Source organism: Vespa crabro, chromosome 4, assembly GCF_910589235.1.
Source record: "Vespa crabro chromosome 4, iyVesCrab1.2, whole genome shotgun sequence".
Lineage (NCBI taxonomy): Eukaryota > Metazoa > Arthropoda > Insecta > Hymenoptera > Vespidae > Vespa > Vespa crabro.
In genome coordinates, this window is record NC_060958.1 from 11,401,047 (window position 1) to 11,425,756 (window position 24,710).

Consider the following 24,710-nt stretch of genomic DNA (forward strand, 5'->3'; position numbering starts at 1 on the left):
TTTCTAAGAGATTTTGGTACTTTGCGAGAAGTTGGTACACGAAACTCTTCTGATGTCATACAACTACTTACAAAAGAATATCTGTGAAATAAAAACAAATGTATGATCATTAGGTTTCTATATCACATACTACCAAATTATGAAAAAGATAAGAAGCATAATTGTGCTTGACATTTACCTATCATTTTGTAGTCTTCGTATATCCATAGAAGCTACTGAACTAGTCGAAGTAGATATCGTACTAGGACTAACACCTTTAAGATAATTTAACTTCTCTTTTATTTTTACTATATCATTTTTATATTTACCGCATTCTTGTGTCATATATTCTGTCTTTTGAATAACCTTACAGTAATGATTCTTCAAATCATAATATTTTCTCCTCTTAAATATAATAATAAATAAAATTATTGTTATATCATAAAAGGATAAATACATAAATTTCATAAGAAAAAATACTACATACAATCTCATGAAAGCGTTCTAAAATGATGCTCAATTGTGTATTCTGTAAACTTGTTGCTGTTCTCAATGATCCTAAAGTTTCATTTAACGGAGCAAAATAAGATGCTATCTCTGTTGGCAATGGTTCTATTAGAGGCAAAGAAATAGGCCCTTTGAAACCACAAACTACGCATTTTCTCGTAACTACGATATAACAAATTCATCTTATAAAACAAATCTATTTCTTTGATTATTATTAAGAAATATGATTATTACCTTCTTTTATGCAATTATCACAAAATATATGTTTACACTGTGTAAATCTAAATGGTTTATCTATTCTGGCTTTTGTACAATAACATTTATTACAAATATAATCCATCATACGACGTTCAATTCAAATCATTCAAATATAACGATTCTCTTGAATGATACTGCGCAAGTGAAATAAATGTCATGGCGGCTGTAATCTGATTGGCCTATACTAAAAAACACATTATTTGAATTTTATTAACAACCCGTCCTGCTATTATCTTTAATATTTAAGATATTATAAAAATAATCGAAGCTAAGAATGATCCATTTATGATATTTCCTTCTATTTCAAATTAACAATTACATAAAGAATTTACATACGTACCGTTATAAAGAAAAAATTATTACTTATATCTCACAATTACTATTCATAGATCATTGAGAATTACAGATGAAGAGATATAAAAACTATTGAATAAATGTAATAATCAATTGAATAAATTGGCAATTTATATCTACATATATATACCACATTTAAATGATATGATATAATATATACTTTGTTTTATTTTATACAAAATCACAGTAAAAGGAGTGTAGTACTATTAATTTTTTAGCTGATAACAGTAATGCAAATTATATTACAAAAAGATTCTCAAAACGAAGAGAGATCATTACTTTTTACAGATCCGCACCTTAACGAATGAATAGTATATTAATAAATTATTTTTTGCTATTTAAAAATCAAAGGAAAAAATTTGTGTGAATTTTGTTAAAACTTTTAACGAAAAAGAGACAATCTGCTTTGAGAACCAGGCAATCGACCTTGAGCGTCTAATAAACCAGTTTGAATATCTGCAATTGATGGAACTGATCTAACTTCCCCACGAGCAGCTACACTAGGAGCGGATTTAAGTAATCGACGGGCTACTCTCTGTATATCACTTTTCGATATCGCTTCTGTAAAAATAATGAATATAGAATCTATAATAAATTTTTACAAATAATAAGCTAATTACCAATCGCTTGTATAAAAAATTCCGGTCTTTTTCTAGAACCAGTTGCTAAGACCTGTCTTCCAATATCTTCAAATACAACAGGTCTTTGTTCTAAGTTCATAAGCAGCATAGATTGTAATTGCTTCTTTGCTCTCTACAAAATAAATGATATCAAAAGTTTATAAAAAAAAAAAAAAAAAAATTCTGTTTCTTTTAATTTATTATGGCAATCTTATTTGGCAGTCCTACTTCAAGTTCGCTGTTTGAAATATTGCTAGACATTGAAACCAATTCGTGTACAATAACTTCTACCAATTCTCTTATATGCGAGGGTGTAGAAGATGCATGAATACAGAAAAGACCTGTATCAGTGTAAGCATGATTATATGCCGTTGCACTATATAACCAATGGTACCTACAACATATTTTTCAAATTAATTATATTTCTTTTACTTAAAATCTTTAATCACAAATATTACATATGATTTAAATGTTTACTAAATATTACCTATTAAGAACATTAGTATACAAACGTGTATACATGCCCTTTCCAGGGCCACCAGCACTAAAACTACCACCACCTCCCATCATCATATTTAAAACACACATGGCAACAAAATCTGAATCTTGATGCGAACAACCCTCTAAGCCTATTACCACATGTGATAATTCTGGTAAACCACTTGGCCCTGCATATACTGGTACAGTACATTCTTCCTATTTATAGGTAAAAGACAAAACAAAGTTATTAAATCCTTAATTTAACTGAAAACAATGTAATGAATTTAATATAAATTTACCAGTATGTATCCACCTGTATATTGCGCAATGGATTTATCAACCGAATATTCATTTTCATCAGAAGAAACAATATTTTGTTCTTCCCAAATAGGCTTTTGAGCAACAAAGTATCTAGAATAAATAAATTATAAAACTTAAAATACTCTTTAGTTTGATAAAATCACATTAGTATTACGAATAATTAAGCTTCAAATACACATAAAGTTTTGTAAGAAGTTTCTTATATCTTCTCTTGATGAATGACTAAACAAAATTAAAAGAAATAAATTGAAAACATGCATGAATAAATGGGATAATCTAATCAACAAATATAGAAAATACTTGCGATATGATATTATATGAATGATCGCTTTACTATGCTACATATTCAAATACGCACGAACGATTGAATTACTTTTCGACCGCTTTAACCAAATCCTGATGATTAACACCAACACCAGCAACAACCATTCTACTTGGAATATAGTGATGCTTAAGATAAGTTAATAGAATATTTCTATCTATTTTTTCTATATTCTCCTCAGAACAAATCTTGGGAAAGCCCAATGTATTGTTCCTATAGGCAGCCTATATATAAAATATATTTTTACGATTAAGTTTAACTTAATGTATATATTGTACTTCACATTTCATGCAAAATAATATTAAGTTTTACTTACAGCATGAATCATATCCATCAGTATAGGTTCCTGCTCTGGTCTTGTTAACAATGTTTCTATTTCAAAACGAACTGTTTGTTTAGCTGCCAATATCTTTAAAAATAATCATGTTAAATCTTCATAAATATTACAAACATATATATATATATATAATATATACATTTTATAAATATACCTCTTCCTCTGTAATTTTGGGTCTCATAACAATTTCACCCAAGATATTTGTGACTGTATCTAAACCATGACATTCTGCTGATGCAGCATAAATGAATGTATCTCTTGATGCCTGACAATCACATATACCTCCATGTTTTTCCAATGCTAACATTATTTCATCTTTACTTCCAAAATGTTTTGTCGACTAAACAATTATTAAACATCATTATGTTGTTCTAATTAAGTTATTTTTATTATATACAATTAAGGCTCTTACACTGAATGCTAACTTTTCAAGAAAGTGAGAAATCCCACTGGGATAGATAACTTCATATCGTGGACCAGAGTCAATAAGAACTAAAATATATTTTTATGTCATTACTATAACGTTTTTGTTATTACATGTATATTGATCAAGTTTATATAATCCATACCACCAATTGTACAAAATTGACCAAAACGATTTTCAGAAGCAACACGTAATCCATTTGACAAAATTGTGACCTCAGTTTTTTGATGTTCTTCTTTAGCTGTAGAATAAATTGGCTTTGGTAAATTAGGTACTGGTTCTGTCAATGGGGGAAGCGATGTGACACTTGGTTTTCTTAAACCAGTTGTAAAGTTACACGCTTGCCAAAGAGTAAGGTTATCTGTTTGTATGGGGCTGAAAGAAAAACAATCTCTATTAATCTATTCATTTTTGTTCATAATGATGATGATGATATAATAAATACGAAAGCATTGAAATATTCGTAAATATTATTAATTTGTATCGTTTGACAAATTTACTATTAACACGATAATTTATATCAAAAAGAATATATACAATAAAAAAGAAAAAAAAACTATTTGTTTTATTAATTTTTATCTGTGACTTATAAATTAAAAATGAAATAGCATAAAGGTTATGAATCAAAATTTGAAGCAATAGTCTAGCGTAATATCATATTAAAATTACCGTTTTTTAAGTACAGATGATAATGGAATTTGTGGTAACCTAATCAACATTTTGACGTTATTTGTTTATTTAAAATTTTAATCGTTTATTGCTATTATTAATATTAGTATTATTTATAGCCCAAACTTATGAAAGAGACCTAATAATCAAAGTGAATATAATAGATGTCCCACTACGTTTCTCCATTGGCATAGAATTTAAATTTCTAGAGTAGATTCTCCATACTTGTGATTATATATATATATAAATGTAGTATATATATTTTTAATGCATTTTTTAATATTTTAATTACGTATATATGCATAAGGATTCATTGCCAATCTGATAAAGTTTAATATATTAATTTATGAATATTGTTGATAAAAATAAAAAGAATGTTATTTCAAATGGAACATATCTTTAATTGCAGGCGCATGTCACCAGGTTGCGACAAAAAACTTGATAAGAGTGTCCTTTCTATATGACTTACTTGTTAAATTTTGATTCAATTGGATCTATGTGATATTTCAAAATTAGTCGTCAGTGGTCCTGCATAATTGGTACTGTACAAAGTACATCGAAATACTTAAATACGATTGTGTAGTTAAAGTGCTTCCCATCTCTTAAATATGGAAAAGATGCATTATCTTTTCATATATCTTTCCTGTTTGTTAACGTTTGCTAATGCAAACGACATACTAAGGTAAATAAAAATATTTAAAATAAATGTAATAATTAAAGCACGCGATAAATATCGAAAAAAAAAAGAAAAAAATGTTTTTTATTAATTAAATATTTTGGCCATTATTCGAGGATCCCTATGTACAAGACTCAAACAATACGATCACAACTGAAAGAATATGATACCGAATGGCACCAAGTTCATCTTTTGAATGGCGGATTAATGCCGGAACCATTATCTAATTATCTTGATGCACAATATTATGGTATTATTAGTATCGGTTCGCCACCGCAAAATTTCAGCGTAGTTTTTGATACAGGCTCCTCAAATTTATGGGTACCATCCAAAAAGTGCCACCTAACGAATATTGCTTGTCGTAAGTACATATATATATATGTATAAATAAATATGTACTTATATATATACACGTTCTTTTTTTCCCATTTTAATAGCATGTAAATATATATTCTTAATGATATAGAGAAAAATATTTATGATAATGGAATTATTATTAATAATCGTTTTCAAAGAAAAAGAAATGCGAAGTAATGATAAGAAATATCAAAAGAGTAAAGAACATGTTTTATCTTTCATTTTCCTTGTTTCTTTTTGTTTTCTTGTATTAATTATGTATTTTCGATATTCACTTCGAGAAATGTATATATATTTAAGTACATATATTTAAGTGTAATCTTTAAGTGTAGATAAAAAAAAAGAAAGAAAAAAAAGATAAGATAAAGAAACGATAATAAAAATTCTAATTTATTTTTACTAAAATATAATCGAGATATCTATTTTTTTTTTTTTTTTATTAACGCGTTATTGTACATACAATTAACGATCGTTTTAATTAACAAGGAAACATAATACAATAATTTCTTATCATATTGTACTATTTACGAAACAGCATGTATAAATTAAGATAAAATATGTTTATAACAATCGAATAATGAAATAATCGTTCAATTATATTTTTTCAGTTCTTCATCATAAATACGATAGTAAAAAATCGTCTACATATATAAAGAACGGCACAGAGTTTGCAATACGATATGGATCTGGTAGTCTTTCTGGATTCTTATCTGTCGATACAGTATCTGTAAGTTATTACCGATATTATATTGATTTGAGTATAGTATTATGAACAATGTCTTCATTAAATTGTTATCTCAACAGATTTGATATAAAAAATATTTATAGATTGCAGGAGGAGAGGTCAAAAATCAAATGTTTGCTGAAGCTATGAGTGAACCTGGACTTGCCTTTGTTGCAGCTAAATTTGATGGAATATTAGGAATGGCATATTCTAAAATAGCTGTAGACGGTGTAACGCCTGTTTTTTATAATATGGTTAAACAAGGCATAATATCCCAGGCCATTTTTAGTTTCTACTTAAATAGGTATCTTATCTTGTTGTCTGATATATTTATCTTACTTGTTATCATCAAATTTTATTTTATATTTTTAAATCTATTCAGAGATCCTTCGGCACCGATAGGCGGAGAAATGATATTGGGAGGCTCAGATCCAAATCATTATGAAGGTGATTTCACATATGTTCCTGTAGATCGTAAAGCATATTGGCAATTTAGAATGGATAGGTATAATTTATATGATTAATATTACGTAATATTATTTCATTGATAATTATTGTACTAAAAGATGTTGTGTCGATATCATTTAATTATAGAGTTGAAGTTGGTGATAGCGTATTTTGTGCAAATGGTTGTGAAGCTATTGCAGATACAGGTACATCATTAATAGCAGGACCAGTAAAAGAAATTCAGGCAATAAATAAACAAATTGGCGCCACACCCATTGTAGCAGGAGAAGCAATGGTAAATATAAAAATTTCTTATTATAATATGATTATTATTTAATATTATGATATATTAGTTTAATATTATGATTATTATCTGTTTAAAGGTCGACTGCAATTCTATCGAACAATTGCCTGAGATTAAATTTGTACTTGGTGGACATACCTTTTCCTTGACTGGTAATGATTATGTTTTAAAGGTTGGTAGATTTGCAAGTATGTAAATTTGGATAATGTGATATAAAATAATAACGATTTATAAGATGTTCATTTTACTGTATAGGTTACACAATTTGGTAAGACTGTTTGTCTGAGTGGGTTTATGGGTATGGATATTCCTCCACCTAATGGACCATTATGGATTCTTGGTGATGTATTTATTGGACGTTATTATACTGAATTCGATATGGAAAATAATCGTATAGGATTCGCAGTTGCTAAATAAATACAACGAAAAATACTAATCATAATGCACTAACATCACATGTGTACATTAGTAAATTTTGAAAGCGATAAAAACGTTTTACTCAATATAAAAGAAATAATCCATGAAATAAGCGTTTAAATTGTATAAAATGCATATGAATATTATGTGATTTGTTTATTTACCATAATTCTTTCTTATACCAAATATAATTCCATTAAAAATGTGCCGTTATTCATTGTATCTATATGTATATGTATCTACACTTATACAAAAAGCATAATAATTACAAATATTCATATATACTCTAATTTTATTAAAATTCATTTTATTTCTTATTTTCTATTTTTGATTTTTGTTTTATTCTCTGGCAAATAAAACGTAATGCACTAAAACAAATTATTAATTATTATTTAGTTGTTATAAGAACTATTATTGGAACTTATAAAAAAAATTATTATAAATATCTGTAAAGAAAAGTATATTATACAAAAATAATGAAGAAAAAAATACCTGTTCATCCAAAAAATCAATGAGAGCATTAATTTTACACTTGAAACCATTTGTTTTTAACATGTGATGCAACAATTCTATATTCAATGGTTCATATTGCAAAATTTTATTATGTAAATCTTTATTAAATTCTATTAACTTCGAAAATGCTTCTTTTATACTATCACAATCACTTAATACGATTAAGTTTTCAACATTGTTCATATATTCTGTTTTAGTTTCCATTCTCTTGGAATAATCATTTGAATTCCTTAAATAATTTTATAATATTTGAAAAATACTATATGCATAATATAATATAATATATTCGTGTATGCACACACACACACGCACGCACACACACAAGCATTATTTTATTAAACACATACCAATTTTTGAAGGAAGATACATTACATTCACGTTCAATGTTACTGTATTTATCCGATAAATTAATATCTACCTTTAATCTTTTTTTTTGTGGCTCTTCGTATTCATTATACATATTTTTACCGCTTGTATCTATTGTTTCACATAAATCGATAGTAGGATGTAATTCTTTATAAATATATGTTAATAATTTAATATTTTTATTACGATTTTGTATCTTTAATCCATATTTCTGCATTTCCCTCTAAAAAGAAATAATATATACAATTACCGGAAAATATCAGAAATTATATGAATGAAATAATTAATGGACATACATGAAGCTCAGCAGTATCCATAATATCATAATTTGGTAATGAAATATCATTATTTTCAGTTATAGTAAATAATTTATTCTTTATAATCAACTTGTTATCTTCTTTATTGCATTGAAGACTGTTCATATTATTGAATTTATCAAGTTTATCATTTTCTTCAGCTGTGTAATTAATTTGTAAATTCCCTTCAGATTTACATCTTTTTCGTGATTTTTTGTTTTTTGAACAAATTTGCAATGTTTTATTATTCAAAGTAATATGTTCAATTCTGTTATCGATATTAATATTTGAAAAATGTATATCATTCGGAAAAGTATGGTGCAATTCATCATCAGATTCTTGTATTTTAGAACTTAGAACACCAAGGCTATCATTTTTATTGAAGTTGTTAATATCTTGACTGTTTAGATCTATATCTGGACTAGAGGATATTACAATAGAATCCGGATTGGTTGATAATTTAAAAGGACTGTCATTTTGGTTTTCGATATCAGATATTTCAGGAGAAACTAAGTTAAAAATATTGGAGTAATCATTATAAAAGCTTTCATTATTAGTAATTTGAGTTTTTGAACTATCATTATTACAATTATCTATATCTTGTTCTTTAAAATTGTCTTTATGTTCAAAACTATTATTTAACAAAGTATCATAAATGTCATCTTCATCAATTTTTTCTGAATTTGATGCAATGGCTTTATTATTTTCTACTTCATCATTTTTAATTTCAGTCATAGTATTTTTATATTTTTTCGAAGCAGATTGATATACAGCTATACTTTTATCAATATATTTTCTTTTATTTTTTGTATACATATCTAGATCATCTGTATCCATTTCACTATTAGAAGACAATGATATAGTTACAGATGCATTATTGATCTGTGAATTTGGAATTGTTTTCTCTGAGAAATTTTTGTCACTATACATATTAGTTTCAATTTCTTTTATTGATGGGAATAAATCTGTATTATTATGTTCAGTAGATGTAGTAAGATTTTTATCTACTGTTATATTGTATAACTGTGGATTATCATCAGCATGAATCTGCATATCCTTTTCAAGCTTACTCAAACCATTTTCTTTCTTTTCTGTTTGATCTGGAGAAAGTTTAGAATTATGGAGTTTATCAAGAACATTAGATTCATCATAATTCTTCTTTCTAAATGGATTTTTATTATACTGAATAAACGATTTGATTGGACAGTCTATTTCAGAATCTGAAGCAAAATCTGATTTGGCATTTTCTCTCTGAACTTCTTCAATAAATAATGTAAGATTACTTTTTGATTTTATTTTATCCTCCATTATAGTTGGATTACTTTTTGGAGATGCCACTGGTGACTGATTAAGTACACATTCATCAGTAGAAGATCTACTTTTGTTTATTGATGAGGAAAATAAAATTTGATTTGTAGTATTTTTTGAACTGCATTGAATTGGACTCAATAATATTTCCATATTTGTACGATTTAATATAACATCATTTGTATCATTGAATATATCTGGAGATATACTGTTTTTTCTATCCATAAGTGTCACACATTTTTCTGGAGATATACTTGTTCTTAAGAGTTTATCAGGCGAGATTTCCATTATGGAAATATCAGGTATACTTTGATTACTACAATTAACACTATTAATATCTTTTTTTGGAGTTAGTGTATTATATTCTACAAATTCATTTTGCTTATCATTGCTATTACAATCTTCTTGTATATCTTGTTTATATAGTTCGAACTTATCATTTTTTGAAGTTCTATCATGGAAAGCAGCATATTCAAGACGCAAATAAGTGAATAATTCTTTTACTTTATATCTTCTTGCCAAGCGGCCCAGTGAAGATATTGCAATATTGTCATTAAAAGAAATTGCATGCTTTTTAATAATACCACAATAAATAAATTCTAGAAATGCTAAAGCAATATGGTACTCTACATCGGTCCAGCAGATCATTTCTTTAACTAAATAAGTTGTATCATTATATGGAATTATATCAAGTAAAATGTTAGAACAGCGTATATAAAAAACCAATTTGTGTACCCAAATATGTTTACTACCATTAACAAATATTATTATATCACTTGATGAACTATTGTTTAATGCATTTCCCCAATCAAGTATTAGAGTATTAATAGATGACTGTATGTTAATATTCTCTTTTTCTGTATTTGGAAATAAGTTTATGTCCACTTTGTGTGATATATTTGAACTTTCTTTTTTATTCGAATGTAAATTAGATTTTGTTGGCGATGAAACTTTTTGTTCAGACTTATTTGACATATTTGATTCACTTTCACTTTCCTAAAAATTATTCAAATACTGTATGAAAATACTTTTTCTAATATAATTAATAATTCTATTTAATATGTATATAGTATATTATAGTAATAAGCAAAGCTGAATACATATTGTTTATAAAAAAAATAACTTTTTCAAGATTCAACTAAACGACTTGATTTTTGTTGAGAAAATGGAAGGATTAGTTTATTAAATTACATATCATTTTGCTTATTACTACTTATGCTATATTGCATATATGTAAAGCATAAAACAATTATGCACATAAATACCATAAACGTTTGTTTTGTACTTGGGATTATATATGGTGATAGATTTATGACATAAAAATCTTTTTGACTTAGCTGTAACATTGCTGAATTCCATAATTTATTATCCTGTGTATAATACAATGAAGAAAAAATATAAAATTTCTTTAAAAATGTTTATTACTATGATCCTAAAAATATACTTACAAAATTTAGATATTTTTTAAGGATATGACTTCTCAAATTATTCCTTTTTATATTTTCAAATTTACTTTGCATTTGTTGTTGGCTCTGATGCAGTGTTTCACTATCTATTAAAATTTCAGCTATTTTTTCAGTTATTAAACGGTCTCTTTCTTCTTTTGAACGAGTTTGTAATACTGTTATAAAAGTTTGCTTTTCTATTTAAAACAAAATATTACATTTAATATTATTTTATAATATGAACATGCTATTAGTAAATATATCTTTATATTTTTTATTTTTTAATATTTAATATTATATTATACAAGTACAAGTTACTTAAGCACACTATTTTTTACTTGTATATTATTAAATAAATGTTATATATCGTAAATTATTTTATCATACTTTTCTTTTGAAATCGAGTGGTAATGTTTCCCATTAAATTTTTGTCCATAAGTTCCTTAGTAGAATCCTTTGTAGTACATATATCTGCTAAATCTTCTATTTCATTGTAATTCCCCACTTCTTCAGCTTCATAGAGGGATTTAGAAAGTGCAAGAGCAAGTTGCAGTTGATGATCCTTTGCGAGAAACTATAGAAATGTAATTTTTATAATATTCATGTCATAAATATTACTAATCTTTTATTCCCAACATACCATTTTATTTATAGTAGTTTGCTTTTTATTCTGTAACACAGGTGCAGCAAGTAATCCAAGAGAAACTCTTTCTGCAGATTGACGTTCTTGTAACTCCATAGCTTGTAATAGTTTTTCCATAGAAACATTATTTTTTGCAGCACAATTTTTCATATGAAGTATCCTACTATTCGTATCTTTAAAATTCTTAAAACATAATGGACATACATATGCTACCTTTGTGTCATTTGAATGTTTTACAGATTTACTTTTATCCTCGCATATATTTGATTCTGTTCGTGTATGAACATCAGAAATATTTTTTTTTGACTGATTACTTGCTTTCTTATTTAAGCCTTTACTTAACTCAGTTTTTATGCTTGTTTCTTTCTTTTTCGTTAATTTGAAGTTAAATAGTTTTAATTTTTCAATTGGTTTTATTTTTGGAGATTTAAAATCTGCTATACTTGCATCTGAATCCAATGATAGAGATGTACCAACTTCACTATCGATTTTTTGTACATTTTTATTACATTTTTCCATGTCCATATTATACTTCTTTCCAAAAGATTCAATTATTATATCTATAAGTGAAAATTAATAAGAGAAGCACAACAAATAAAATAATCATCCAAATATATTCATATTTTTATTATCTTATCTAAATTATATTTTTAAATAAATAATACATGATCAATTTTTTTGATAAATTTTAAAGATTATGATAGTAGATTTTAAATTTGTTCTTTCTTACTAAGAGACAAAATATATAAATATAATTAATATTGTATGTATTATTTTAGTTATATCATCTTAATACAAAATATTTTTTTTAGTATTAAGAAGTAATTATCACATAATTTCAAAAATATAATAAATTTAATAATTCATTATTTATATTATATATATTTATTTTAACATTATTGGTTATATTATATATTACACACTATTATGACTATATTAAGCTGCCTTCAAGTATGTACCTCTTTATTCTCCTGTTGTGTTAAATATGTTTAATTAATTTATTATATAAAATATAATATAAATAAATCTTATTAATGTAATGTGAAAATATTTACATATTTAGCTTTTTCTATTTCTTCTTTAATTCTTAATCTTTCCAATAATTTTTGTTCCAAATTCCATTCTATCATGTCACTGCCGATGATATTTACATTTGTGTCATATCTGAATTTCTCTACATTTTCTCGTACAACTTGGATACAACTAGAAATAATGTTTTATCTATTATTATTTATTATCAATCTACAAATCTAAACACCAATTATATATATATATAACATTGAATGTAAGTACAGGTTATGTTTTAAGTGCCATTGAAATCTTTAATGAATCGAGCGGATAAAATCGAACTTTATTCTCTTTATGTAAATAAGAACTGAATTTTAATGTAATATAATATAATATACTCACGACAAACCATATGAAAATGTGTAAACAATTGCACACGAAATACCAATTGCTACGTTAATGTATTTACCAAATGCCGTTCCATGGAATGAACGAGGTTTTCTATATTTTGTGCATCTAGGATCTTGATACATTTCCTACAAAGAATAATTCGCTATAAAAATTACGAAGATTTATACAAATTATATTAGTTAAACAATTTGAATAAGAACAACATCCTTCAAAAAGTAAAATCTATATAATAAGAATGATTAAAAAAATAATTGTTATAAACGAGTATCTGCAGCGCCCTCGTTCCTTTCACCTATTGGTCAAACAGCTAGAATATAACGGATCTTTTATAATAAATAATAATACAGGAATCGACATATAAGATCTTCTAATGCTTAATAATCAATAATCTATAATAGATGCTTTAAATGTGTCTCGGAAAGTAACATACATAATGTTAAATAACAATATATTTCTGGTTTATGAATTCATTGCAATGCAAAGTTCAGATATAATGCTATAAAAAAAAGAATAGCATAAAAAATATATATTCACAAACCATTATTTAAAACCAAATAATTGATAAAAGCTTGATTTTAGTCATAAATTTAAATATTTTATATTTGTCCATAGAATTTTGCTATATCCGATCTATGTATAAAAGTATTATTAACAATGTAATGTCCTTTAATGTTTAATCAGAATTAGATTAAAGAGATTTTGAAAATATATTGTAATGTACAGCTGTACTTTGAGTACATTGTACATTATTTAAATAATTATAAAATGTTCGTATCTATAAGATGATTAAATGTAGCGGTACGGAAACAAATCGTTTCGACGTTTAATACTTGGAGTACGGAATGAAACTGACGTAATAACTCCCACGGTCCTTTCAATGATCTTTCTGTTGACATTAAACAATCGACGCACGTTGAAAGAAAATTATTCTATATCGATCGCATCTTAAGAGCTATGTAATAATTTAATATCTAGGATATACTGGATAGTAATAAATAAATTAATTTCTTTACTTTTTATTATAAAGTAACGTAAAATATAAAATCTAAGAGCAGAAAAATTATGAAACATTTTATTGATCGGCTAGATATATGTACGTGGGTTCCCGCGTTCTACTTCGCGAATCAAAAAAATAACTAATAAATAAATCGAATAGTAAAAAAATGTATCTCTATTTATAATACAATTCTCTTGTCAAAATGCCCAAAAGGAATAATATTTTATTAAGCTCATCGACAAATTGGTCTCTATAAGTATTAATTAATGATTAATTTATATTTGGAGTATGTATTATGGACTCAACGGTAGCTGAAAATGTTTTAACGATCTCTTGAAGAGAAGTTTGAAACGAATAAGGAATTGCTTGAAATATGACGAGAGAAAAGTATGTTTTTAACTTATATATATTTGGACATTACTGATCTATATAGAAGAAATATTGTCGCACTGACTTATATAATTTCTTGGAAAATACTCGCTTTCAATGTCAATGTAAACAACAAATTCTTTCATTTTCTTACACACAGACGCTGCACACATACACACGAATGAACTATGATAAAAAAAACTTTGTCTTTTGATGCGTATTTTCTCAAACGCGTGCACACCTATATACAAAAAATACATATATATACACATCTATTATATATAAATTCTTGAAAGAATTTAAGTTTCTTCTTTTAATATAAGTTTGATACTTATTCTTTCATAAGTTTGATTATGATTTTTTTCTTTCACAATGCAACAAAACTACAAAAATTACCATGTGCATGCACCCAAGTATTAAAAAGTATCAAAATAGCCTTATATGCATCGTACATCTAGCGGTGAATCTTTCAAACTAATTATGAAAACACTTTCTCGATAGTAGATAAAATGTTCCGTTGAAATAAAACAATTAAAGAAGGTATTATAAAATAAGTTTTAATTTTATATAATTAAATGTCCTTTCGCGCTAATGATTTTACGTACATTTACGATTTAGTGTGAAAATAACAATCGAAAAAAAGAAAGATTAAAGAAATAACTTCGTCCGCATATTACTTTCAGATGTTACTATATCGCATGATAATTTATCAGTAACCTTGAGAAAGATGCATGTGATATTAACGTATCAATTTGTACTATTCCTATATTAACAAACTGATAGTTGTTTTATACTGCGAAGAATTCACGTTTTGTCGAACGAAAAATATTTAAAGTATCTGTGACATTCGACATTTGAAACATTGATCCAACGATATTGGAATATTAATATATGCAATCACACAATATGATTAGCTATTTTTATCTGAAATAATATTATACGGGCATTAAATTTCTTCTAATTATTTATCATATTATTATAGTTTAATATAACGTAATTGAGAATATTTAAATCTATTACTAAAAAAAAAATATCTTAAAATACTAATGTACTAAATGTAGCGGTGACGTCATAGAATGACGTCACTGACACGTCAGCGGTGATCTGCCTTCCTACATACAAGAGAATATATCGTTACACATGGATTATGTTCAAAGTCCATTCGGTTGAATGAATTTATAATGTTTTGGATATGTGAAAATATATGATAATTGTAAAATCTATTAAATCAACGAATGAATATATTAAATGATTCCATTGCTCGTTGATCGTGTATCATTTATGTTGATCGAGGAAGTGTATTTATTCTAAGCAATCTTGTGACGTAAGAAATGTTGCACTAAGGAAAAAAAAATGTAAAACAATTGAAGTCTTTAGAAGGAAGTAGAAAAAAGAGAGCTCGAGAAGGAATGAAAAGGTATTGAAGGCACAAAGTGTGATAGTCACGTTGCAAGAAGAAGTAAAAGATTCGAAAAAAAGCGTAGAATTATCTGCCGCGCCTCTTGGTGTTTTTACAAAGAGACGACGGTGGAAGTGGCGGTGATAGTAGCGGTGGTGGCGGCGGTGGCGGTGGTGGTGGCGGCGGCTGCGGCGGTGGCAGCGGCAGCGGTAGTGGTGGGGACAACGATGGCGAGGGACGTGGATGGTCGCCATTTTGATGGTGACGCGCACGGCGCAGCTCGGGTTCCACCAGTGACGAAGCCACTGGAGTTTTGACGTGGCTGCTACGTACCTGCCTGCTTGCCCACTCCGATTGCAGCAAAGTTGGTGACGAGAAATACGTAACTGGTAAGTACCCAGCTGGAGAATAATAACAAGCGGACATGGACCACTGCGCTAACGGTACACCCGAAATACTCTCAATAGTAATCGTTAAACGTTTTTACTCGTGAGAGTCTCAACGCATGGGAAGTTTTATGTCTGCTACTATGGAATATGCTGCGAAATATGGCGTCTTAAGAAAGGATGATACGAATTTCTTCGTTAAAGAATGATGTAGGGTTACCGTGTTGTTTTCAACATATTTTAACTCGTCATCCTCAAGGACTTGACTGATTGCGATCAAAACTATGTACACATTGATGAATGGCGGTTCTGCAACTTTCATACATCTGCCGCCAAAGCACCTTAAGTGTTTATTGTTCTGATATTATTTTTAGATCTGCTTATGTAAATGACGCAGTAGCATAGTCAGTTCGCTCTCATTGGCGGGAACTTTTAAAATTCGCCTTGTTACTCTACGCTACTTCTATCCTTCGATAAATTTGACAGTTTTCTTCTGTTTTGTTTCGTTTAACAATACTTCTGATCTTATTTACCGAAGTTGGAAATGAAACAATTCAATTAAATAATCGATCTTTTTGATAATTAATATTTATGATATTATTACGTAATATAATGAAACTGGCAAATAAATTATTATTGATGTGTTGATGTTTTACTACTTAGATATTTCCCTAAGCACTTTATTATTATTAGAATACTTTACTATATTATTATGTACCGGATTTCTTTATATATTTTTCCTGTGAAATAAGTTGAATATGTACTTATGTGTAATTTATATCAAAGTACGTGTATATTAGTAAAATTTTATTAATTATGAGGGTTTGATCAATTTTAATAGTGCTTAGTCTAATTTGCGTGTATATATAATATAACAAATAGTAAAAAATAGTGTTTCATTTTATAATAATTGCTATTATAGGGCTTCAGGTACCCAGGCTATGGAAAGTATGGTCGAGGAAAATGGATCGGCCGTTGACCCATTATCACAGGGTTCTCAAAGTGGTGATGCAGCACCGGCAATTGCAACATCGGTACAGTCTCTCAATAGAACGCCTCAACAGCAAACTCATCATCTGGTAGCTTCTACCAGCATTGTGCAACTGACACTACCTTCATCAGGAGCAACACAGGTATACAGGAGGAGCTCCTGTGTATCTATGTCTGTTAATTTATTTCATTTTTCGTTTCAAGAATGCATGTGTTATGTATTTGTTTTCTACAAATAGTTGTACTTTTCTTAAATTTGTCATGTAAACATTTTTTATTTAGTATTGCATAATGCTGGTTTTCATAACAAAATTAATTTACAAGTTATAAGAAATATATCTCCAATAATTTTTTACATAAATGATATATAATCTCATACATTTTTTGTTTAATTTTATAAAAATAAAAATAATTAAAAGCTTTGCTTTTATTTTATAAAATGATATTAATTTTTAAAATAAATATATTTATACTGTTATGAAAATATTTTGAAAAAGTTTACTAATGTTGAAGCATGTAAATTGTTTCTGTTCTATTTAATTGAATAGAGAATTGTATTATTTATCAGATCATAATACATTTTACAGGTTCAATCTGTTATACAACCTAACCAGCAGTCTGTAATTCAGACAGCAACAAATATTCAACCTGTTGCTCTCTCCAAAGGAAATGTTATTCTTGTTAGTAAACCAAATTCAGTCATACAAACTGCTCAAGGCAGTTTACAAACGCTTCAGGTACTTCATAATGTTGCCAAACACATAATATATATATATATTTAAAAACTTATCATGGAACAATATCATATAAACAATATTACCATTTGAAGTACATAAAGTTTTTATGTTTAAGGTTGTTGAGACAGGAAGCGATGACAGTTTTTCGGATGAAGAATCTCCGAAAACAAGAAGTAATATTCTCACCAGACGTCCATCATACAGAAAAATTCTTAATGATCTAGGTGGCGGAGAAATTACTGGTGAGATTATCATTTTTTATAATCGTTCATTTTATATATATGTATATGGTCTTTCTATGCCATGTGACATTGATATAGGATAGCTTACTGGCTATAACTTTTTATTTCTTATAATTATTTGATTGAATAAATTTAATTAAATTGTTTAATAGAATTGAAAAAGAAATTATTTTAGTATAAATTATACTTATATAATTAAAGAAAAGTACTTTTTTTTCATAATTACGATTATAATTATGGAAGTACTACTTTAAAAAATTAAATTCATTTAAATATTCCAGTAGTATTTAGAATATAGTATCTTTCTAGTATGACTTAAGCTGAAATTATTCATAGAGAGCATCAAAGTGCATGTCAGTTCATACAAATGTCATAAATAATAAAATGATCGTATTATAATTAAATTAAAAATAAAAAAAAAAAAAAAAAGAAAATTTATAAATGTCATGTGTATGCAAATTAAATTAATAGGTTTAAACATATAATACTTATGTTTGCTTATGTTTCTTCGTTTATCTGCCATTTTATCTATGAAAGGATGCCGTACCAAAATTACAATGTACATTATGTCAGTTAGGTTTCCAGATAATCCCAATTTATTTTTCCCGTGCAAAATATTAAATCAAATTTATTTCCCATTGGAAGTACACAAGAACTTTCATTGATCTATGAGTGTGTGTGCTTATTTTATTATGAATATTAAAGATGTATTTAAGATAAAAGAAGTATTGCATTTGATAATTGGTTTACTTGTGTTTAGTTACGGTGTACAAGTTAGAAGATGATGCATTGATGAAGACATTTGTTACAGTAATTTCTCTCATTAATTTAATAATAATTAATAAATTGCATAATTGTCTGTCTTTTCTTACAAATAAAAATAAATGTTTAAGAAGAATAAATATTACTTGCCACCATTTCAATAAAATATATTCATACATGTTTCTTCCAATATATTATTATTACTATTATTATCAATTTTATAAAAAATGAAGATCTATATTTGATAGAATTCTTATCTTTAAAATTTCCACTTATGCTATGTGGTTGGTCATCTTTAATGTGTCATACTATTTGACCTGTTTTAATGGTTCATATAGGATGACATTTAATTAGATATATTTATTGGTTATATTGCATTTCAATATCCATTATATACTCATAACTATTTTATTTTATTTAATGACTCTATGAGTTTACGAAGTAATAAATAATTTTTCTTGTAATTGTTAATTTCATTTTAAAAATAATAGGATATATTTAGTGGATATTTTAATTTTTCACTGTATCTTCTATTTTCTTTTTGTATGAGCTGACGGCACACTGAATTAATAAATATATAGATCAGTAACCAGAAAGGAAATAGTTTTTAACTGCTTTCTTTCTCATACTTTGATTTGTATGATTTACATTTTATTACAATACATATTAATTTATTTATAAAAAATTTTTGTCAGCACATACAATGTTATAATTAAGAATATTTTTAATTACAATAATCACATTCTATCTTTCATATAAATCATTAAAATAGAATCTCAATATCTCTTTATTTGAATAAATTTGTCAAAAAGGTTGATAATCTTGCTCGTATAAGAGGACATAGAAATGTATTAAGACAAAATACATTTCACTGTAATGGGAGGGTTCTTCATTCGGTGTTGCAGACGGTCGTTTGCCTCCCATAGAATCTTCTTCAGAGTGCGATTCTAATGTGGACAGTGAAGTGTCTTCCCACTCTCTTCATTATCAGACAGGTTGGTTATTTTATCTTCTGCATATTTCTGCTGGCTGTCCTGTGTACCACTATGATTTCTATATGCATCTCATCCACCGTCAAACATATTTTTTATTATAAAATTGGGATGGTCTTTGACTGATAGCATAGCTACATTAAGAAATGTAAATTTTAAATACTATCTCCTACCCCTGTGTGTATTGCCTAACATGACATTATATCAAAATATTTGTTTGGTGTGGCATCCTTGTTTATAGAATATTTTATCTCAATTATATAATATCAATGATATATGAAAAAGTAATTTATATAATTTGCTACCATTTAATGAAATATATTGATAGTTTACATCACAATATCCTCTAAAGCATACATGACATTATAATTTTTATAGCATAATGAATGTGTGAATACATATTCAAATATAAATATATGTTCTTATACATTAGTAACAATATAAGGATAAGTATAGATTGATATAATATTTTACAGTAATACCTGCTGGCACTATTCAAATTGCAACTCAAGGGGAGGGTGTCCCAGGGCTTCATACGTTAACTATGAGTAATGCAGCAACGGCAGGTGGAGCTATAGTAGAGTATGCACAGGGTCAGGATACGCAATATTTTGTCCCAGGTGTGCTTTACTCATGTTTATTTAACTTGTTATTTAACTGTTAAATATATTTAATTTAATTATTCCATATTTTAACTTATCATTAGAGTTCTAACTTCTTTGTATTATCAGTAATGAAGTTACAATACCACATATCTTATATTTAAAGCTCACTATATTTTCATATTATGCTTCTTGCATTATTTTTATAGGAAAAGTTTCTCTCTATCTATATATATATATCTATATATATATTTACTATGCTCTTTTACAATAAAATAGTTAATGAAAATTTCCTCATCTATAAATGTACAGTCTTCGACACTGTTACAGCTTATCCAGGACATGGTGTAGTCGTTGAAGATGCAGCTAGAAAAAGGGAACTGAGGTTGCTGAAGAATAGGTAAGATAAATAGCTAATTTATTAATATTTAAATAAATTATGCAAAAATATTCAAGTATACAATTCATATAACAATAGTTGTAGAATTTTTATTACACATTTTTTCTATCATAGACGGTGTATTAATAAATATATTTGTTTTCAGACAAGCAGCAAGAGAATGTAGAAGAAAGAAAAAGGAATATATTAAGTGCTTAGAAAATCGTGTTGCAGTTTTAGAAAACAGAAATCAGACTTTAATTGATGAGCTGAAGTCCTTGAAAGAGCTCTATCAACAAAAAGCGGACTGAGGTTGGTGTTCAATATTGAAACACTGTATCAAAATTATTAATCGATTATGGAATTTGTACATGTTTTGTTTGTGTACATTATCCTAAGACATTGTTAGATAAACGATGGTGATGTACATGCATTCTTATAGATAAGCGTTCTGTAACATACTGTATTTAAGCATGAATACAAAGGCTTGTGAGACTTGCTATTACTAAAGCGAGAAGCCAAAGGTACATGAAATGTGGAGGTAGGGAATGTATAGACAGATATTTGGGAAATCATCATATATATTTTGGATAAAGATGATTATAAAATTCACACCAATGTTCATGCATGGAGGGGATGAAAAAAAATGTTAATGTTCAAAATGTACAATCTACAGAGGCAGTATGATCGTGCTATTTTGAGATAAATGATGTGTTAATGTAGTATCACTGCAACCTTCCATTTGTATATTATAAACTAGATGATTGAAAGGTATTGTAAAAAACAACTCAATGGTTTTACAAATAGTCAATTTGTGATAAATTAGTCACTTACATGATTTTTTTGCTATATATCTTATAGGAAAAGAATTCTATAAATATATCTATAAAATGTATCAAATGGGGCTAACATATTATTTTAGATCCGCATTCGTGATCATTATTTCTTTAAAAAGTAATTATTTACACATATCTTCTTTAAATTCATATTTTCTATAGCCTCTTTTAACTTTTGGTAATGTATATTATTATATACAGTATTCATTGTAAAAATTGATATAATTTTTTTTTGAATAATTGGAAATATTTTTATAAGTATGATGGATAGACAAGCTTATTTCTTTTAGTTATAAAACATTACAATCTATCTGTTATATTAATTAAATATATGTAATATAATTCATTATCTTTTTCTAAAAACAAAAGGAATATAAGAGAGAAACAACATCTACAATGCAAGAAACTATATTTTAAAGAGTCAGAATTTACAAAAATGCATATTCTGTCTCTTTTTTCTCCTCCTCTGGATACTACAAGTGGAAAAAACTACTGATTGATATATGTAAAATATAAATGTAATATAATCTGGAGTGCCTTTACAATTTCTGTGTACACAACAGTGTATATATATGTATATATATATATATATATACATATATATACCACATGTATAATATATTTATATATATATATATATGTATATGTATAATATATATATATATGTATATATATATAATATATATATGTGTATATGTATAATATATATATATATATGTATATGTATAATATATATATATATATAAAATTATAACGTTATAAGAACACAGGATAGAGATATTTTTAAATTATGTATTACAACGTACTTTTATGCACTTGACGTGTTATATAAGATTCTGTTGATGTTGGAACTTTCATTCTGATGTATATTTTCGCATTTTTAAATTAAGGACTACTAGCATGAATTAAATATTTAAATATCAAAGAGTAATAAATAAATCTACTGCATTAGTAGATAATGATAAAACCACTTTCTCTTCATATTTCGTGATCTCTGTCCAGGACACAATTCTGTATCAATAATAATTAATCTTTACATATAATTATTTTAGTAATCTGATTTGTGCTATGCAAAAGAAATAACTAAAAAATAATTATAGCAATCCTTACATATTTTCTATTGTTATTTGGTATTAATACCACAGATCATTTTACTTTACTACATATTAATCAGTCAAATAACCTTTAATTTCTTTAAAATTTATAATATTCATGCAATATTTATATAAAAAAATGAATTTCCTGCTATATTTGATATAAGAAAAAGTACAATGTATTCATAGCACCATATAAAAAAAAGGAAAAAAGAAAAAAAAAAACAAATATGACTTGTAACATAAGTTTCATTATTTCTTATGTATTAAAAATTTAATTAGAAAGGATATTCTCTCATGCAGATTAATTATGAGATATTGATAATAATAATCACATGTATAATATATGTATATCTTGGTTGCTGCACCAATATTATAAAATATTGTATATAGATAATATATGTATTTTTACATATCACTGGCTTAATAAATAAAATCTTTAAACCCTGCAGTAAAGACAAAATGAATACGTAAAAAAGAAAAACAGATTATATGGATACTCCATATACTCTTAACTGTTATTCTATAATGTAATACTACATTATTTTTTTAAAACAATATTCCTAATAATGGTTTTTTAACGTTTCACATAATATAAGTCAAATAATAAGTTTCAATTAGACAAATTAAAGAAAAACGATAATACTAACATAATTTATTTGAATAATGTATAAATTAAGTAAAATCTTAATAACTTTTGCTTTTATTTGAGTAACCTTTTCTTCTAATTTAATATCACATAAAATGATAAATTTCAAAGAATTTGGGAGAGTGTCGAAATGTATATTAAACAAATTTCTAAATAATTATTGTTTAAGAATATTCTTTATATAGAATATTCAAAATCAAACGATCATTGATTATTTGTTATATTTTATATTTATTTCTTATTATACTGATAGATACAATGTATTCTTTTTTTTAACACAAATTGCTTACGTTTTTGTATTCCAAAATGCACGTTACTCTTATCCTGGAAAAAAAATTTTACATTAATTGTCTTTTTAAAATCACATATAATATTTAAAGCGGTTACGAAATAAATCAGCTGGTGATGCATGTAAGAATAATCAGAAATCATAAAAATGAGTAATAATATCATCATATGCAGTTACTTTATAAATGAAATAGCATTATGAAAAATTTATTCATACAACGAACCTGTTAGTTTGGAGTTGTCTTTTTTTTTAGGAAGCATTCTGAAAGAATAAAAATAATATCGAATTAATAAGTTTTCACTTGTATTTTTAACGATGGAAGATATGTTAAATAAAACGTTTCAGCTGGTAGTGCATGTGTTGAATAATCATCAAAATCATTACTGGTATCATTTCATCATTATATTTTTATTATATTAAATTGTATATAAAGTTTAATAACAATGAATGTACGTACAAAATAATTTGTACGATTTGAATTGTACGATATATGAACACGTGGCCAAAATTTTACTATTAATCTTTACCATTTTTCGTAAAGGAAAAGATCTTGGAATTTATTAATAATAAAATTCTTCATATTAAAATTAAGATTCATAATAGCTAAAATATTGATACTTTAAAAAATATATAATTACACAGAGTAAATAACTAACCTTTGTACTACTTCTCTCCACGCTATCCAAACGATTTATGAAGGTTATGATAGACAGAGAATAAAGTGTTGCTAGATACTTACGCAGATATTACAGAAAGTGCTCTCTGACGGAGAAAATTTGTACTAGTGCACCTAGTGGTAAT

General features: G+C 26.6%; 4 protein-coding genes and 1 long non-coding RNA gene across 28 annotated transcripts; 2 read left to right on the forward strand and 3 right to left on the reverse strand.

Annotated features, from left to right (window-relative positions):
- Nucleotides 1-762: 762 nt before the first annotated feature.
- LOC124423900 (mitochondrial-processing peptidase subunit alpha) lies at nt 763-4,461 on the reverse strand. Its single transcript, XM_046962245.1, has 11 exons — nt 4,272-4,461; nt 3,748-3,977; nt 3,591-3,670; nt 3,333-3,518; nt 3,158-3,250; nt 2,893-3,065; nt 2,498-2,609; nt 2,206-2,414; nt 1,947-2,112; nt 1,719-1,851; nt 763-1,659 (listed from the first exon to the last, which is right to left on the reverse strand). The coding sequence occupies exons 1-11, from the start codon at nt 4,319-4,321 to the stop codon at nt 1,481-1,483; spliced, it is 1,611 nt and encodes a 536-aa protein (XP_046818201.1). The 5' UTR covers nt 4,322-4,461; the 3' UTR covers nt 763-1,480.
- Nucleotides 4,462-4,746: 285 nt separating this feature from the next.
- LOC124423902 (lysosomal aspartic protease) lies at nt 4,747-7,342 on the forward strand. Its single transcript, XM_046962255.1, has 8 exons — nt 4,747-4,953; nt 5,064-5,308; nt 5,913-6,031; nt 6,133-6,332; nt 6,411-6,533; nt 6,623-6,770; nt 6,859-6,951; nt 7,035-7,342. Exons 1-8 carry the CDS (start codon nt 4,880-4,882, stop codon nt 7,194-7,196), a joined length of 1,164 nt encoding a protein of 387 aa, XP_046818211.1. The 5' UTR covers nt 4,747-4,879; the 3' UTR covers nt 7,197-7,342.
- Nucleotides 7,334-15,028, reverse strand: LOC124423896 (uncharacterized protein MAL8P1.12). 11 transcript variants are annotated; one of them, XM_046962230.1, is made up of 10 exons: nt 14,949-15,028; nt 13,178-13,311; nt 12,823-12,970; nt 11,765-12,327; nt 11,512-11,698; nt 11,128-11,321; nt 10,945-11,049; nt 8,372-10,675; nt 8,057-8,298; nt 7,334-7,938 (listed from the first exon to the last, which is right to left on the reverse strand). In XM_046962230.1, exons 4-10 carry the CDS (start codon nt 12,290-12,292, stop codon nt 7,608-7,610), a joined length of 3,891 nt encoding a protein of 1,296 aa, XP_046818186.1. In that variant the 5' UTR covers nt 12,293-12,327; nt 12,823-12,970; nt 13,178-13,311; nt 14,949-15,028; the 3' UTR covers nt 7,334-7,607. The 11 variants fall into 11 exon arrangements, with proteins under 11 accessions (XP_046818186.1, XP_046818191.1, XP_046818190.1 ...); XM_046962235.1 differs by having other exon boundaries at nt 13,245-13,311; nt 14,949-14,986; XM_046962234.1 differs by lacking the exon at nt 14,949-15,028 and adding an exon at nt 14,638-14,942 and having other exon boundaries at nt 13,245-13,311.
- Nucleotides 15,029-15,307: 279 nt separating this feature from the next.
- Nucleotides 15,308-23,386, forward strand: LOC124423904 (cyclic AMP-responsive element-binding protein 1). 14 transcript variants are annotated; one of them, XM_046962256.1, is made up of 9 exons: nt 16,401-16,547; nt 17,260-17,470; nt 17,915-18,064; nt 18,180-18,306; nt 19,974-20,063; nt 20,537-20,680; nt 20,993-21,062; nt 21,208-21,353; nt 21,484-23,386. In XM_046962256.1, exons 1-8 carry the CDS (start codon nt 16,543-16,545, stop codon nt 21,350-21,352), a joined length of 942 nt encoding a protein of 313 aa, XP_046818212.1. In that variant the 5' UTR covers nt 16,401-16,542; the 3' UTR covers nt 21,353; nt 21,484-23,386. The 14 variants fall into 14 exon arrangements, with proteins under 14 accessions (XP_046818222.1, XP_046818214.1, XP_046818217.1 ...); XM_046962266.1 differs by lacking the exon at nt 16,401-16,547 and adding an exon at nt 15,308-16,340 and having other exon boundaries at nt 17,260-17,371; nt 21,208-23,386; XM_046962258.1 differs by lacking the exon at nt 16,401-16,547 and adding an exon at nt 15,316-16,340 and having other exon boundaries at nt 21,208-23,386.
- Nucleotides 23,387-23,831: 445 nt separating this feature from the next.
- On the reverse strand, nt 23,832-24,607 carry LOC124423905. Its single transcript, XR_006942186.1, has 3 exons — nt 24,566-24,607; nt 24,133-24,170; nt 23,832-23,944 (listed from the first exon to the last, which is right to left on the reverse strand). It is a non-coding gene; the product is annotated as an uncharacterized LOC124423905 (long non-coding RNA).
- Nucleotides 24,608-24,710: the final 103 nt, after the last annotated feature.

What these genes read in the sequence shown, in the direction of transcription:
- LOC124423902 (XM_046962255.1), top strand. Translation starts at nt 4,880, where the DNA reads ATGGAAAAGATGCATTATCTTTTCATATATCTTTCCTGTTTGTTAACG. An exon ending in TTTAGTTTCTACTTAAATAG is followed by an intron (nt 6,333 to 6,410) that starts GTATCTTATCTT and finishes AAATCTATTCAG; the next exon opens with AGATCCTTCGGCACCGATAG. An exon ending in GTAATGATTATGTTTTAAAG is followed by an intron (nt 6,952 to 7,034) that starts GTTGGTAGATTT and finishes TTTACTGTATAG; the next exon opens with GTTACACAATTTGGTAAGAC.
- LOC124423900 (XM_046962245.1), bottom strand. Translation starts at nt 4,321, where the DNA reads ATGTTGATTAGGTTACCACAAATTCCATTATCATCTGTACTTAAAAAA. An exon ending in CCAAAATTACAGAGGAAGAG is followed by an intron (nt 3,251 to 3,332) that starts GTATATTTATAA and finishes TTATTTTTAAAG; the next exon opens with ATATTGGCAGCTAAACAAAC. An exon ending in TTTCAAACAGCGAACTTGAA is followed by an intron (nt 1,852 to 1,946) that starts GTAGGACTGCCA and finishes TTTATTTTGTAG; the next exon opens with AGAGCAAAGAAGCAATTACA.
- LOC124423904 (XM_046962256.1), top strand. An exon ending in GCAGTTTACAAACGCTTCAG is followed by an intron (nt 18,065 to 18,179) that starts GTACTTCATAAT and finishes TTTATGTTTAAG; the next exon opens with GTTGTTGAGACAGGAAGCGA. An exon ending in CTGAGGTTGCTGAAGAATAG is followed by an intron (nt 21,063 to 21,207) that starts GTAAGATAAATA and finishes ATTTGTTTTCAG; the next exon opens with ACAAGCAGCAAGAGAATGTA.
- LOC124423896 (XM_046962230.1), bottom strand. Translation starts at nt 12,292, where the DNA reads ATGGACATGGAAAAATGTAATAAAAATGTACAAAAAATCGATAGTGAA. An exon ending in AAACTACTATAAATAAAATG is followed by an intron (nt 11,699 to 11,764) that starts GTATGTTGGGAA and finishes ACATTTCTATAG; the next exon opens with TTTCTCGCAAAGGATCATCA. An exon ending in GTACAAAACAAACGTTTATG is followed by an intron (nt 10,676 to 10,944) that starts GTATTTATGTGC and finishes AATAATTTTTAG; the next exon opens with GAAAGTGAAAGTGAATCAAA.